The 17,789-nt window shown below is 29.8% G+C and overlaps 1 protein-coding gene across 4 annotated transcripts in view; it reads left to right on the top strand.

Moving 5' to 3' along the window:
• Nucleotides 1-17,789, top strand: part of unc80 (unc80, NALCN channel complex subunit) — a 249,409-nt gene that overhangs the window by 130,844 nt on the left and 100,776 nt on the right. For all 4 annotated transcript variants that reach the window (XM_085816189.1, XM_085816190.1, XM_085816191.1 and 1 more), the window contains exons 35-42: nucleotides 308-451; nucleotides 3,102-3,286; nucleotides 3,440-3,523; nucleotides 3,640-3,708; nucleotides 5,839-5,937; nucleotides 7,588-7,684; nucleotides 12,052-12,206; nucleotides 17,426-17,572. In XM_085816189.1, coding sequence (XP_085672315.1) covers nucleotides 308-451; nucleotides 3,102-3,286; nucleotides 3,440-3,523; nucleotides 3,640-3,708; nucleotides 5,839-5,937; nucleotides 7,588-7,684; nucleotides 12,052-12,206; nucleotides 17,426-17,572 — 980 coding nt within the window. The remainder of the gene's footprint in view (nucleotides 1-307; nucleotides 452-3,101; nucleotides 3,287-3,439; nucleotides 3,524-3,639; nucleotides 3,709-5,838; nucleotides 5,938-7,587; nucleotides 7,685-12,051; nucleotides 12,207-17,425; nucleotides 17,573-17,789) is intronic.

The following is a 17,789-nucleotide window of genomic DNA, read 5'->3' as shown; positions in this document are numbered from 1 at the left end:
AATTGTAGTTTGATTGGGTTCAAATTCTGCCAAATGGATTGGTGCTGTTGGAGGTTTCATGTTTTTCCCTTATGCAGTACAAGCCAGTTTGCCTTAAAACATCCTCCTCTTATGCAAATAAACCTTGCACCTTTCCTACAGTCCAAGTAATCCATTAAAATATGTTTAATTTATAATATATCCATTTGATAATTTTCATACATATTTACAGCTCTGTAATTAATAAGTACAGTTACAATTACAGCACTGTAATTGTATATATGAATAAAGAATTATAATTTTATGAATTATGTTTACATACCATTAGGTGATGAAGATCTGACAATGGAAAGAATAACAACGCATCATATGCAAGCTGCTCAAGCACTTTTTCCATCATGCCTTTGCTCTGCTGCTATTCCAATAATCAATTTGATGGAAGATGCTCAAGTGAATAATGAAGGAATTGCTGGTAAATCTTGTGATGTTTATCCAGTAAGGTACAACATATTGAAAGCGTGAACATTTTGTTTTATCCCCTTCATTCTCTGTTTTTGAGATTTGTGTTAAAAGACAATGAAATTGGAACTTCTGAGAAAGGTCATATGAAGATAAATGCAGAATCAAATAATGTTATTTAAAATTTTGGAAAGGATCTGTGTTAGTTGTAAAATATATTTTTTTCTTCATAGAAATATGTGTAGAAATAACAAATTTTTCATTAAGAATAATTGCACTCGACTGCTTATTTGTTCTTGTTTTATTTAAGTTCCAAATTGATCTGATAAAATACTATTATTTCTGCTTGTGGTCAGGGCTGGTATTTAGGGCCTTTATTTGTTACTTGGTGTAATCTCTGCAGCTTCTGAACTCTGATTACCAGTGCCTCCCTGAATTATAACAATTATGCCACACAGGTTGACTGTACCAGTTCTAGAGCTGGTCCTGTTTGTTTTCATTCTCTTTCTACTCTTTTTCTGATCATAACTTTTGGTATATTCAGGAATTAGATACCTTCCTTTAATGTTTCGTAATTTATTATGTGTATGCATTAAGTTAGTTTTGTATATGCTTTAAAGAAATTCTTTGTTATTCACAAATATTAACCCCTTAACTGACACGGAAAAGGTACAACATTCACTCCCCAGTGCCACCATATTTTTACACAAGGGAACATAGTTATGCAATGTATTAGGAGGGAAATAAGTGCAATTTTTGCTGTCTAAAAACTGTTTACTTTCACAACATAAAGAGTTAAAGAAAAAATGAAATACAAAATTTAATGTTTAGAGTAAAAGTATAATGAAAAAGATGTAAATATAATAAAAATGGTGTTTGTATAATAAAAAAGATACCCAAAAAATGGAGTTTCGATTCATTTATTTTTAGACCAGTAAAGTGTAATTTCAGGTTTCAGTGTTATACCTTGTAAAATCAGTATACCTAAATGGAAAGTGACATACACAGCATAGGCAAGTTTTTCAGATCAAGTCGTACCCAACGTCGAGCATCTTTTGGAGAATAGTCATAATCCTCATCATTTGGCGTAATATCATATTCTGAAGTGTCCGATCCTGAAGATGGACGGAAAGGAATCATCTATTTCACTGTCATACATATTTGTAAAAAAAAAAAAAAAAGCACATACTACAAGTGGTAAACAAAAGCGGAAGACACAGAATAAAAAATGTACATTTTACTCAAACAGAAACATGATCAATAATTGCACAGTCATTATTTGCACCGTTTCAGAAACATCCCCCCTCCAATTCCTCCCCCATCCTTCTGAAATAGTATTCTTCTTTGCATGCTCTGTCAAGGTCATTGTGGTGTTACATTCCAAAGCTTTGAAAATAATTTTACTGGTAGCAGTGCAAAGCAAATGATAGCATTTCGGAAGGGCGTATATATACACCCGGGGCAGTTAATGCATCAGCTGAACAAGGCGTATACAGTCAAAAGTCGTTAATTCAGACACCCATTATCCGGAATGATCTATAAACCGGACCTCAAAGCTAAAAACTTTCTGCGCAAGCGCCGCGTTGGCACATGCGCACAGGCGTTTTACGCGTGCGCGTAAGACCTTGACTACTGCGCATATGCGTGTGCGCAAGTGCAGAATACATTTTCGCCTGCGCGTTTAATGTATAACGGACGGTGTAAGCTAAAATTATCTAATTATCTATTTCAGTTAATGTTAATGATTGCGTTGTTCCATAATCTTCGAATTGGATCCCGCTTATTATTTTTTGCAGACTGTAAGAGCAATTTTATAAAAGTAAACTTGAACTTTCGATTATGTCAAATAGAATTTCCGATGCTGGAACTTCCAAAGGATCTACAAAACGAAAGTATGTTTCGATGTCCAACAAACAAAAAGTGGAATTGCTGCAAAAAAATGGATAAAGACATGAAGAATGTGACAGAGAGGTTAGTGAAAACGAAAAAATTTCGATTGACAAGTTAGTCGGTATTCTCGGCACAGCAATTAACGGAACTTGAACAGCGGAACTTTGTAACTGAACAAGAAATTATGTCTGTTTATAGAATTAAAGAGAAAGTATTATCACATAAAATGAAGCAACTTAAACAACTTACATTGAGAGAAATGTTTAATAAAGTAAACAAATAAATATTAAGCTTTTTTTTTTTTTTTTTTTTTTGTTTTGTAAATTTTGATACCCTTTAGATCATAATTGTTCTTTATTTCATAAATTACGATTTCATATTTTTGATTTTAGAATTTCTGCATGCCATCTTACGAGATTTAAACTGATGATCTATAATGCGGAATCGCCGAAGTCCCGACGAGTCCGGATTAACGACTTTTGACTGTATATATATATGCCCGCAGCATTTAAGGGGTTAAAAGGATATGATAAGTGATATATAGTTGTTCATCTTTCATATCTTATTCAATATACTTTGTAAGTATGTGGTATCATAGTTAGTTTTTAGAAGTAATGAAGCAAACAAAGCTAGGAATAGATCAGACATTTCTTTTTGTTTTAAAACATTGAGATAACTTTTGCAGTTTGATTTTGTGTCAAAGTTTACTTTATGTGTATAGATGATTGTTTAATCTTTTTTTTTTTTTTTTTTCCTTCTTTTTTTCTTTTTAGTATATGAAGCAGCTTTGAAGGTGACATATCTTTGTTTAATAGAAGATTCAGCATTATTTTTGCGACATATTTTAGAAAAACTGACTCGAGAAAGGCAAAGTGAAATGTTTCAGATCTTGCGAAAACTGTTGCGTTTCATTCCACAGTTACCTCCACAATCTGCTTATGCACTCTATAACTATTTGGTAACTAAACATTAATTTTTTTACTGACTATAATCTTTTGGGTGTATTTTAGAAATTAAGATGAGTTTTACTTCTACTGATATTTTTAAGAATGAATAATATTAACTTTATTACAACATTTTGAACTTATTATTAACTTCATTCATTTTCTAGATTGGTTATGTTATGTTCTATGTCCGTGCGCCCGTGGAAGGTGGTCAGGATCACATAGGGAATGCATTGTCAGTTTTATGGCAAGTAAGTTAACTTCTGTATAATTTTTTAAAAAATTTTTTGGGATTTGAAATTTTATGCAGGGAATTTTTCATATATTTTTTATTCTTTTTCTTATTACTATAAAATATAAATTTTAGGTTGTACCTAGTGTTCATGGATTGTTTCTTAAAGATTTGAAGCAAGTGTTGAGAAAAGAACAATGTGATGTAAGTTCAGACTTTTTAAAAGCTATTAATATGCATTTGTTTCTTGTTAAATTGTTTCTTTAATGCCACTTAGAACAGTTTCTTCATTGCAAGGAAATTACAGATAGATTCTTACAGTACTTTACTCCTAATTATTATATTCATAATTCTTCTTTCCTAAGTGACTGCATTCAAATTAATCAAGATTTTGCACAACATAGTTTAAATAAGTAAGTGGTAGTTAAAACATAAATATATTAGTAGTTAGGCTATTGTTAAGTAACAGAAAAATTTAGGGCAATACTGCAACTAACAGAAATTAGTAGAAATTTGATTCATTTGGAAAAATATTTATAACTTATATTTAATGAAGTATATAGTCAACATTGTATGTAGTATAACAATGTGTGTCTATACTGTTATGCCATTTTAGTAACAATTACTTATAAGGGTAATTTATAGTTCATTATTTATTTAAATTTTTAATTGGGAAAACTGATTTCTAACTATTAATATAATTTTTAGATCAAATAATAATAAAATTAATTGAGTTTAAACAATAAAATTGCAAATCTAAGGTACTTTTCTGTGAAAGCAAACAAAAAAACGAGGGGGAATATTCTAGAAGTGAAGGAGAATTAGAAAAAACGATTTTAAATATATTTAATTTGGTGGGATCCTTTTTGGGGGATGTTGAATACATGGTTTCCATATAATGTATACAGAACCCTCGAGAATGAGAAGTGGATTGCCTTTTATTGTAATGAGGAATTTCCCTTGCTACAGGAGTGGATGTGGACTCATTTCAATCCATTTTTGGGCACAGCGAGGCAAGAAATGTGGTTGAACCCATTTCAGAAACTTCTTGTTTATTCAAGCAGAGAACAATAGCTATGAACTTGGAGGAGACAAGCATCCTTCAAGAAGAGAACCATGATCCTCCTTTGCAGTTAACAGCCAACAAAGAGCTTGCGAGGCAGAAAATGGGTGAAAATTTTACCACTTCCATATTGGAACAAACAAGTTATTTGGTATCTACCACCTTTGCTTCCTGAGTCAACTTGGCATTATGATTTTCTTTTGAAGGGGCAAAAGACAGATGCAACCTGACAGATACCTCTAGAACTCTTTTCTAATAACTTCAGATTGAATTTGATTGCTATTCGAGTCTTCAAAAGTGTTCATCAGTCTGGCCAAATATAGAAGAGCGTCGGCTTCATCCTGAGTTATCCTCATCAGAACTTATCACCCTTGGATAATTGTGTCTTGGTCATGAACTGTGTCAGGACTAATATGAAACATATAATTGATGTTCCCATAAGAAAATATGTCAATGTTGAATGAAATTTTCTAGAGGGCAGTCATCCTACTGCCCTTTAGATTAAATTATATGGAAATATATATATATGCCCTCTGTAAAATTATATGGAAATATTTCCAGGTATGTTCTTTTGTTTCTGGTTAACCATAATATGATATTAATATATTCCAATAATTAGTGTTTAATAAAATTGTGCTAGTGTATTCAAAAATTGTTTTTGATGTGAAACTCATTTCCCTAACCACTGAATTATAAAGGTAAAGCATTTAAACACTATGTGATAAGAGTAAATGTAAAGATAGGTTAATAATTAGTAGCTATTATTGACTACTTATATGTAAGAATGCAGTGCAAAAGAGTTTTCTGTTATGTCATTTCACTGAAGTTTTTTAAATGAAATTAAATTATTTTTAATTAAAAGTGTGCAACACAATTTTATCTGTAACAATACATATATATAGTAATATAAAAATGTACCCACCAATGGCCAAATGTTAACGTCGCTGAACATTGGTAGTTTGACCTGAGTTTGAATCCTGGCTAAGAGCTGGCTGCTTGAGTATTTTTGTGGTTTTCTCTATTTGTAATGTGGATAAGAGCTTGTTTCTTGTAGAAAGTCCTCCACAAAGACATCCAACCCTTTAGACACATAGTCCTAATGTGCTTTACTATTATTAAGTAGAACAAATCAATATAAAAATCTGTGTATGCAGTCAAAAATCAAGTCTTATATTTCTAATTTTTTTTTTTTTAAATATTATTTTTCCAGATTTGCAGTTATTTTCATTTTACAGTTCATTTTAAAAGTTTATTATTCTAATACATTTCAGGCAACTCTTCTGATAACAGCAAATGTGCCCAGTGCCAAAAAAATTATTATTCATGGGCCTGATGCCGGAGGTATTCCATCCCAGTATCCAATCCATGAGGTATTATAGGACTCTAAAGCATTTCTAGTATTGCACTATTTTTATTGTAATTACATTTAGTTTCTTAACAATCAGTAATAGATTTGAAACATTTTTGAAAAGGTAAGATATTTTTAATAATTTCAAGTGTGCGTCATGTAGTTTACAGAGCTTTACTGAATATAAGTAAAATCATATTAACTTCATTTAAGTGAATGATAAGAAAGGCAATACACTGCTCTTATTCATCTTTTTATTTATGATACATTAATTGTAAAGCAGAACGTAAAGAAACTGATCAATAGTAATGATAATTTAATGAGTTGAAATATATAAAGATCATTTGATATTTTTTCCTTTGAAAAAAAGAAAAGCACAAATAATATAATGATGTAATTTAGCTAGTGAAAAATTTTAATATCTTTTGATTCAGAATCTAATGGTAAAAAACATCTGTTTGGGGAAGGGCATTTTGAGATAATAGATTTCTACATGTAAGCATTAATTTTGAATTTTGTAGCACAATAGAAATTAATTTACTTTTGTTTGCCCCCCTTTTCTTCATCTTTAGCATTTCCAAGAGAATATGGTTTTTACTGTGTTGGTTTTGTGACCTAGCGAAATACAGCAAAAGGTTTCACTTTTAACTAATTTATGATGGAATAATATTATGACAAATCCTTCCATTACCACCACTTGGTATTACTATATTGAACAGTTCATTTTTAATGTACAATTTTAAGTTCTGTACTTTGAAGTTCTAGGCATTAACTCTTAACTTGATAGACATATCATAATTGCTTGGTTTAAAAGCTATTTCAAGTGCTAAATGGGCATCTAAATGGAAAGATCAAAATTGCATCTTTGTTTCTTTTAATTTTTTTCCCCCAATTTTTATATTATATATTTTCTAATACCTTTTTAATGCTTTGAAATTCTTTGTGGTAAATTCTTTAAGGTGTAAAAGTATAATATGAAGTTTCAGGTTACGATTTTTTGCAATTATTTTATGAATATTCTTGTAGTTAACAAAGCTGACAAAAATAAAATTACGGGTGAAAGTTATAAGTAATACTGTTATTTTATTAATTCGAGCAAATTTTTATCACCAGGTGCATAAAGTTTTCAGTGCCAAGTCAAATGATTATTGCCTTTTACAACAATTATCTTTTACATATTTCCTAAGTAATTAATATTAACTTGTGTTTTTTAATGAAGAGTAATAGGCTTTTATCCACAAATATTGCGTGTAAATGGGGGGGGGGGAATATTACATAAAATTTAAATTTTTATTTCAAACATCAAATGTTTAAAATTGCGGATTATAAAAATTTCCTTATGCTTACTTATTTTTAACTATTTAATTTCAACATTATTAAAATTAAAACTATTGATTTGTATATCACTAAAGATTTGACTCAAATTTCATTTATTAAGTTTGCCATTTGGTTGTGTCATAATAAAAACAATTTAATGCACAACTGCTATAAATTGTTAAAATAAATAGCTTAGATTGTGATAAATGATTATTTGTGTATATTTTTTTAAACCTTTAATGCAACCATCTATGAAAAAAAGGAATTACCAGTGCTTTTGACTGAGTATATTACAAGGGTAACACATTAAATATACAAACTAGCTGCATTTAATAATTAATTTTTATCTTTTTAGGACACTCAATTTGCTCTTATTTTACAAGACAGCTTGGATTTCTTTGGAATAGATGAAACTCAGCATAATTCACATTTTTTGATAGATACAAAGACAAGTAAGATATTGTATTAATACCTTAACATTGATTTCAAACCATCATATAATTTAATAGAGTTCTTGTGTGACTTCATCTGGAGATAACAGATTATAATAAACTGGAATTAAAATAAGTACTTATGTATTTTCCTGCCTAATGTGAAAACTAGTGGATATCCTGTTAAAGTTGCACCCATTGCTCGGGTGGAATTGTAAAGGAAGAGATGCTTCTTGATAAATAAACACATATCACCCTTTATTTAGTTATGTAATTCACAGGTACAAATTATACATACAGCACATAAGAAAAGGCTATGTAACTATAAACTTAAGCTTTGAGATTAACTGGCAAACATATTCATTTAAATTAGCTCCACTTTTTGGAGTGGCCAAAAATAACAACAACATAGTCATCTTCATTGTGAACTTGATGCTACATAAATTTGTTGAAATACAAATTTAAGTGGTGATGTGCAATTCTGTGCTGTATTTTATTGCATTATTTTGTTAAACCACAGAGTCTTATGATGTTTTGTATATGCACACCATTATCAGGATTTACAAAATTATACTGATGGTTAAAGTATGCAAGTCCTACAGGTATTAATTCATAAGTTTTATTAGTCTTTTAAGAATCCAAAACAGTTGTTAGATCCATCTGCTTTATGTTCTTTTATTTTTCCTTTTAGAATAGCCCCACCTCTGTCTGCAATTCTTATAGAAAAGTATTTGTTGGTCTTTCTGCACGATCCACCAAATAGCCAGTATTGTGAAAGTATTTAATCCAATTTGTTTTTGAACTTTGAAAAGGTCTTTCATCAATTTCTGCAGTTTTGTTAGGGCCCTCAGTTTTACCTGATTGTTTATCTGCTTTCTGTTGTTTATCTGTTTTCAAATGGCACCAATGTTTATCTGCACCATTTATTGTTTATCCATTTTTAAATAAAGTACCATCAAGTCCATTAACATGTGTTTTTCTTTTATGGCAGCAACTCTAAAATTCTGAAAGTACTCCACTACTTGTTGTTCTTTAGAAGGCATGTATGAAAAAACTGTAATATATATATATATATATATATATATATTAATGAAAGAGAAAAATGTAACAATGAAATTTACTTTAAATCCTTCTTCATAAAAACAGAAGTAGCTTGTTGAGAATTAATTGGGATTTTATGTCAAGCATATAATTCACACACCATGCAAGAAATGTTTGATAGACCTCAGCATAGTATTTTTCTGGTTTTTGAACGTCTAAAGAATGTCATGTAATTGGATTTTTCAATAGATTGCAAATCTTCTTACATTCTTACCATCTTTTACATTTCCTAATGTCTACTGACAAATTCTGGTCTTTGTTGTCAGCTATTTCAAAGGATTTCAGCATTAGTTTTCTCAAAATATACTGAATAAAATCTTTTAGCTGTATTTTTATAAGAGGAATCCTTTGCCATCGTTTTTGCAAACTTTATCCCATTGCTTTGTTCAAAGTTTTGGTTGTCAGGTGATTTATATTAGGAATCAAATATATTTTTCTTCTGTTTTTTAAGTAATATATCAAATGAATTAGATATCAAAGGTTCTGTTCCTGTTAGGTGAATTGTAATATTATTCAGCTTTAAGTCCTTAGATATAGATGAAATGCAAGTAGTTAAATACAGTGAACTCTCATTAACATGAATTTTAATGGACCAAAAAAAGAGTTTGTGCTAAAAATTTCTTGTAAACTGTGGACTCAAATTTTATTTTTGGAATAGTTTTTTTCCTACCTATTAATCATTTATTTACTGTAAGATTCATGTACATCACTGCCAGGACCGAAATTTCATTCATGTGAACTAAGCGTTCGCTTTAAACTAGTTCATGTTAAAGGGGGCTTATTGTAATATGCTTATCTACCACTTTTTATGAATTGTTTGTGATTTTTATTAAAACTGTTCTATCTTTAAGATCTTATACATAAAATTCATCATTTATGAATTTAAAATTTTTTTGTAACGGGGCCAAAAATTGCGCTAGTTTAGCTGTTTGTCACCAAATCTGCATTTAAAGCATATACCCTTAACAGATATTCAGGTTACCATTTGAATTCATCCTCATAATTACATTTAAAAAATTCCCCTTTTTTTGAATATCAATTCCTAATTTGTGAATTTTGTGACAAGTTTTAAGCAAAAGTCATAATGTTATTAGGATATCATTAAAATAAAAATGATATATTAAAATTATGTTTTCTAGAAAAATAGCATTAAAATAAAACATCTTTATTTTCCTTTGCCATGTTTTAAAATATTAATATCTTTCATTTTGGTAGTTATGAATATTTTGATTGTGAAATTTAAATATGAATTAGTTTTTAGCTTAAAAAATGCTGCTGTAATTAAATCAGAAAATAATTGGCTAATCTTTGGAATATGGTAACAGGTAGTTTGGCGACATTTTGGTAAGGCGATAAAGGTTACTACCTAGGACTTTAGCAGTGCAAATGGATAAAGTCAAGAGTGTGCGCAGTGCCATTTTTGTGCAATTCTGGGATGTTTTTTTTATGTGAGAATAGGTCAACGTGTACATGGATACCGTGTATGTGCAATTCTTAAAAATGTGGCAAACAGTGAGCGATTCTGCACTTTCTCCCAATTTCGCACCTAATCTTCGTCATGATTAAGCACTTTTGTTCCATAAAAGTTCTAGCATAAGCGTATAGCAGATTGTTGGAAAAAATGTTGAGAGAGAGAGAGAGAAAAAAAAAAAAAAAAAAACTAGCAGGTTTGGTCACCAAAAAATCGCCAAGTTACCATAATCCAAAGATTAACCAAATGATTTCATTTGTCTAATTTTCTATCTTTTTATGATAAGTTTTTTTCTGTAAAATTTGCATATTGATTTTGTTTGTTTCCTTATCAAAAAAGTCTTCACTTGTTTTTAGTGCTTAGGAAGTTAACATGTTTGAATATGGAGTTATAACTACTATTAATTTTGTCTTCATTTATGATTTTCTAATGATTCTGTAAACATGCTTCTAATAATAATTCACATTATAGTTCATTTTTAATAATACATCAAACATTATTTTATCTTCTATTTTCTTTCTCGATCATGCTGAACACTGTTAGTTCACTCTGGATTTCAATCCTAGCAAATATGCTCTCTGCATGCGAGATTTTGTGCTCTTTTTACACATGTAACATGAACATGAGTCAATTTTCTTTAAAAAGTCCTGCATGAAGACACTCTTAGGCAAATAGTCCTCAAGTTTCCCATAATTAATTAATCCTCTTCAATCCAACTTTTCTTATGCGCTACTATGTGCTAATGATTAGAAAATTTACTTGTGCATCGCCGACCAGTGGCCAAGCGGCTAAGTCGCCGGTAGTTCGGTCCAAGGTTGGAATCCCATGAACGGGCTGGCTGCATGGATGTTTTTGTGGTTTTCCTCATGTGTAATGTGTATACGAGCAGCCAGTTTCTATTAGAAAGTCCTCCATAAAGGCATTCCCTTCCCTTAAGCAGATAGCCTTCGGGGCTTTGCCGTAATCTCAATAAAATAAACAATTACTTGTGCATCAGTCTTTTATTGAATATTCCCAGTTTGGAAAATTGCAATTAACTGCTTCATGTGACTTTGTAACTGTAACTCTCAAAAATAACATTTGCTCTTACATTTTGAACTCTAATGACTATCTGTTATAATGCTAATTTTAGTTGTTCCTCCCTAGTTTTAATTTGTTGTTGTATTTCATTTGATATTGCAAGCTTAACTTTTTTTAATTGCATGTTGATAGCCTAAAAGGAAAAGGAGTATTTTTCTTTTAGCTAATTTCTTACCTGAAATATAACAGTTTTACCTTTCCTTAAATATATATAAACTTTTTATTTACTACCTTTTTAACTACTATTTTATAAATATGTGTATGCTGCACGTCGGGAAAAGGGACAGACATTGTTTATAATAAATTTTTAAAAAAATATTAAAATTTTATTTAAATTTGATGCTAGGAAAGTCGTTTACAATCTCAATGGATCTGTTCAAAGAAACATGCCTATTTTCTGGTAAATCGGCTTGGTTGAAGGCTTTGGGCACTTTTCCCTTGACAAGTTCTGCATGAGGCCTTGAGCAAAGTGGATTGACCATGTTTTTTTTATGGCATTATTTCTCTGTACTATATAGTTTTTTTAGATTTTTTCGCGTACCCATTTTGATTTTGTTGTATAGTTTTTCTTGTGTAATATGTAGGTTTTCCTGTGTACAATTTATTGCTTTAACGTAGTTTTAGTTGTTTTAACTTTGTTTAACATGTAATCTCTGGAATAGGAAAATTCAAATGTTCTTTACAGCTTTAGTTAATTTTTCCCTATTTTTTTTTTATTATCATTCTTTTTATTTAGATATGATGCATTGCCCTGAAAGTTATGTGAGAGATTTCTACTTTTTTAAGCGATCACAATATCCTCAGCTATCTTTAGTTCATATGAATCCTGACAATGCCTTTGAAACGATGCAGAAACAGTCTTTTAAGTTACGTTTTCTTGAGCTTGGAAAAGTAAGTATAGTTATTTTATGCTTTTATACAGGAATGCTTTACACTATATGTCTTCTTCATTTTTAATAAATATGAACTTTCTAGGATAATATTATATTATTCTATAATAATAATATATGCTTGTAAATATAATACTTTGTATGCATACGAATTTTGTAAAGGGATCATTCCATTCAGTGCTATTGTGTTAATACCACCACAGTATCTGTAGCATTTCCTAAAAAATTTCCTAAATTCTCAAATCTCTTCTATACTGCCAGTGAAGCAGTAATCCATTTGGTGATAACCCTTTTCTAAAATCAGCTATCGGTACAATCCAGAGCATATATGAGTCACTCAGAAACCAGATGTGGTTAAGTCCAATTTTTGATATTTTCTGATTTTTGTAAATTTTGATGAAATAAATAATATTCTATTTGGTTATTAAAGGATTTACTCATTGCTTCCTTTTCTCTAGGTCAAACAACCTTTTTTTTTTTTTTTTTTTCATAGCTTCTGAATATATTTCAGAATAATAATTTCTGAATTCTGTATAATAATTTCAGAAGCCATTGTGAGTAAGTCCACCTTTTATCAATTTTTTTTTAATATAAACTTGGAAATAAAAATTAAACTATTCTTTTTCTTTCGATATTTGTTGGCAACACTGAATAACAACAAATTCATTGTAACTGTAACTGTTACTTCTACTATTTAGAATTGTTCGAGTTTTATGTACATGCTTTCTTTTAAATTGAAATATCTAAACTTTGGTTAAAACATAAAAATATTTTATTGAAGTTTTTGTGAAAATTATTGTATTATCAAAAACATTAAATAAATGTTCTTTAATAACTGTAAAAACTCTGACTGATAAAAATGTCCTGGATATTTCTTATCTTTTTCAGCTGCCAAAAGATAGTCCTAAAATTTTTAAGAGGCTGTCACTGTTACAATAAATACTTACGTTTTTATTTACACATCATGTACATATCTTGCTTTTTTGCAGAGTTTACCCTTAGCAAAAAGACTTTGTATACTTTTCTGATCAAATTAATAAACCAAGAATTTTAAAAATTAATGTATCAAAAAACATTATTCTCAGTTTTTGTTTTCTGGACTTAACCGCATTGCCTTCCGAGCAACTCATGGCTGCGGCTTGTTATGGCATATTAGCCAGTTTTTCTTGTTAACCCTCTAAGGTAAGGTGACCAGATTTTAACATTGGTAAAGCGGGATACCATTTACCGAGGGGGGATTCTTAATTAAAAATTTAGTCTATATAGACAGACTAACACAAATTTGCATAGAACGCAAAAATAGTACTGTAATATATTTTTTAAAACTTCAACATAAGTACAATTTACAAATATATTACATTAAAACATTATGTATAGTATTTTTTTTTGGGGGGGGCATATTTCGCATTTGAGTGAACTCTTTTAGTAGCTTGTTGTCGTTTTTGGTTGAATAACTTTTGGACAACTTGTGATATACAAGATCTTAAGGAATGTTTGTGATTATTAGCATGAAAAGACATAAGTCCTTCTGCTAATGCTAATTTCTTTTCTTTGTCTCCATAAATTGTTTTTCAAAGAATTCCTGCATTTTGGAGGAAGATGCAGTAGTATTTAAATATCCTTTGTCCCCAAGTACTTTGAAATATCATTCTTCCAGTCGGGCGAAATAGAAAATTCACCATTACAATTTCTCACATTTTACCATGTAATCGCTTTTGGTTTTTTTAACAAAAGAAAATTCACTTCTTAGATCATCTTTGAATTTGCTTCTTCTGTTCTTACTCGTTATGTTAAAAATCTAAAGAAGTAATTTAATATAAATTTATGAACTATATTATAAATTTTTATTTATATATATTGCTTAAAAACACAGTAAATAGGTATATTACATGGACATATTTTATTAATAGTTTAAAAATTAAATTAATTTGTTTGTTATAAAGTAACTATATTTTAAAAATTATTTTAATTTTAATCCTATATTTCTTTCTAAGTAATAACAATACTAACTTGTATTATTTTTCCTCTGAATTTGCCGTAACGTAAGTTGTAAGCGTCACTTTCAAGGACGACGTTGGACCTTTTTCCGCTACTATAAAATTTAAATATTAAGAGTACTGACCTGCTAAATTCAAGAAAATGTATGCGTTTATGAGATAAATAAATTACGTATCTAAATTATCTGAATAGTTGGTTTGTTGACATAACTTGTTGTTGCACTCAGTATGATGTGTATTATCTGAGAGACAGTTACAAAATGTTTTCATCATTGCCAATGCCAATAAGTCCAAACAATGCTGATTGAATTCTAACAACTGATCAACAACTGAACCGCCAACTGATTATTTGTTATTATTAAAATTTAACATTATAAAATTAACAGAAATAATATAAGACTCATATCCTGGCAAAGTAGCAAATGGCCCCCGAAAAATGTATTCTCCCGCCGTTCCCTAGCTTGTCATGCATTCTTTTAAAAAATGGGGAATTTTTTAAAATGTAGCAGGACACAGGACAAATTGTTAAAAAGCAGGAGGACGTCTGGTCGCCTTACTCTAAGGGGCAAAGCCATATATATATGGCCTAGAATATTTTTTGTGATATCTGTAAGAACGTATATATACGTGCATATTAAAATATCTCAAAGAAATTAAAGTAATATATCAAAAGTACACAAATCCTGGTATGAAAGGAGAGCTTTTACATTTAAAAAAAAAAAAAAAAATGTTCTCATAGTAGTTTTGGGAAATTTGTACTTTCTTAGCAAAAACCCTGGCCGCTCAGAGGTTTAATAAATACTGTTTGACAATGATGCAGTAAAATATGTAAATATCATTTTTCATTTTTGTTTTTGACATGTTTTGCCCCCCATATTTTCTGAAGTTTGCCGTTGTGCATCTGTGTGTGTGTGTATTTTTCTTTCACATGATTTATTCTGAATTGAATATTAATTTTTTATTTAATTATGCATTATTACATCACTTGTTGCTGCTATCAGTGCAGCATTGCATTAGATTTTGAACTGTTTTTACTTTGCATGCATGTAGCATATATTTATTGTAATGAAGCAAACTTAGATATAATGTTGTAGGAATTTTGACTGCATAGATACTGAAGATGTCACTTTTCTTAGAAGCACACTTAGAAGTAATGATGTTGTAGAAATATTGATTGCACAGAATGTTGATCCTTAATGAAGGGCCATTTTAGCAGCCAAAGTATATTAAATATTCATTTTTATTTCAAAAAATGGGTTGCAGCCGCAAACAACTTGACACTGTATTTTGCACGTATTTCAAAAAACGTTTACATTTTTGATAGCTTTGCAGTAAGAAGGGAGCAGCAGACTATCTAGGTCGAAGTGCAAAAAGCAAGTTCTGTTCAGGTGATGGAGATTGGGGGCACCTGGCATCTACTAGAGGTAAGCAGGTGCATGTCCCTCATCCTCCACTATCCAGCACTTATTGAAAAGTTAAAGGATGTAGGTGAAAAATATGGTGTTATCTTAATTTTATATCAGTTAGTTTTGGTTATGAATGCATTTGATTTGATAATTAATACTGCTATAAAATTATTATTGGCTGTTTGAGTTGTAGTTGTGTTTACATAACCAACGTTATGTAAGAGTCATACGACATGGATTAGTCTCAAAATGATGCAGTGCAGAAAAAAATTATTATTTTTAGAACAGAGAAGAGAAAAACTAAGCATTGAGGGGCATTACTAATTTAAATTAAAATTTATATTTACATATATTTTTTTATCTTAACACGCATAAGTCCTTACCCAGTCTTTATTTTCATGACTGTTGGCTTTTGACTAATGTATGAAACAAAATTGACCAAGCTATTTCAAAATTTGAGATGTTTGATGTCATTTTTAACTTACCTTTAGGGGTCAATTAATAATATTAGAACAATTCTTTTTTTAATGTACTTTTTTGTAACTTACTTTAATTTATAATTTTGTTACAATATGCCAAAAGAATTTTCATAGAAGTAAAGCTTGCAATGCCATAAATATGTTATTCATATTCTCATAAACTTTTATTAGATAACTTTAGATTCATAATTTAATAACCATATTAAAAATTCATTAAACTATTTTTTATTTATGAAAATAAAGTTAGAAGTTGGCTATGTGTGAATACTGAAGCTTGCCAGGGTTTTCTGGAACACAAATTTATAAAATTTTGTGAATGTCTTCTTTTTTAAAAAATGTATATATTGATCAATAATTTTCATGGTAATCTGCATGGAACTGCTTGTTATTTAATCTATTAACCCTAGAAACTTCTTTCTTAACTGATATTTTATTTTTAGTTATGCATGCATGGAAACATTCACTCTTCAATTTGTGTATGGCCCCTAAATATGACATTAATGTTTAAAATTAAACACCTCAGTCAAGTATTGCCAAATGGGTGTCACACTTTTTGTATTTCATTTTTTATATTGAATATAAAGTTTTTTCAAATTTGACGATAAGTGCTGAAACAACGTATAAAATATTAGATTTTGTAACTTTTATGAAATCTATGTTTTTTAGTAAAAATACTCAGAATATGAATATTTGCATCATTTAAACATTTTTTTTGTAATTGGAACTATATGCCCATGACAGCAGTTGCAGAAATATTGGCCAAGTAAGAACTTTTGGAGACATGATGTGTGGTGTGTATGTGGGGGGGGGGGGTAAATGAAAGCATTTCAAGTGCTAAATGTTGCTGGTATCAAGAATCATGCATGCATTATAAATGCCATTATAATTCAAAAACTAAACTACTGTGTGTTGCAAGCAAGTCGGATTTCACAAAGCAAAGGGAGAGTATCTCGCGAGCTGCAGTCGGAGCATTGGAGAGCTGCAAGTGGCTTGTGAGCTGCAGTCAGGGCGTTGGAGAGCTGCAAGTGGCTTGCGAGCTGCAATTTGGCCATAACTTCCACTTCTGTTTCACTTTATTTACCAACAAAAAGCACTTAGTCTTAATTAATTATTTCTTTTGTGAAGATCGTTAAAAACTCATAAAATTAGATCTTTTATTATTAGAAAAAAATATTTTTAAAGCAATATACAACTGAACTTGCAACTGAAGTTTACAAGATTTTTTTTTACTATAATTTATTAGAGGCAGTTATTAAAAATATTATGTATTACTAATAGTAATAATAATTTCAATTATTTAAAGTGCATTAAATGTACTAAGATTTCATTTAATTTTAGGTTTTGATGAGCTTGGCAATACTGAAATCAAATACTCAAATAGCACAAAGAGTTTTCTTTTTACATGAAGAGCTTATGAAATTACCATCATTCCCACGTAAAGCTTTAGAATGTGATTTCAACCTATATTCTGGAACACTCGGAAAGGTAAGGAATTCTTTGTGGAATATGTATTTACAGTAAAATCCCGCCATCAAAGTTAAGCGTTATATGAAATAGCATTAAATGAGGTCATCTCATTATGTAAATAATGGGGTTAGGAGAAAATGGGTAAATAAAAATAAAAAATAAATAAATAAATAAAAATCAAGTATTCTGTTATTTAAGTTCATTAAATACTATGTTTTTTTATAAGAATACAAAA

Source organism: Stegodyphus dumicola, chromosome 4 (genome assembly GCF_044657685.1).
Source record: "Stegodyphus dumicola isolate Sdum_Otavi_A_Nest chromosome 4, ASM4465768v1".
Taxonomy (NCBI): Eukaryota; Metazoa; Arthropoda; class Arachnida; order Araneae; family Eresidae; genus Stegodyphus; species Stegodyphus dumicola.
The sequence above is the reverse complement of the archived record's forward strand: the minus strand, read 5'-3'. Positions and strand labels throughout refer to the sequence as shown.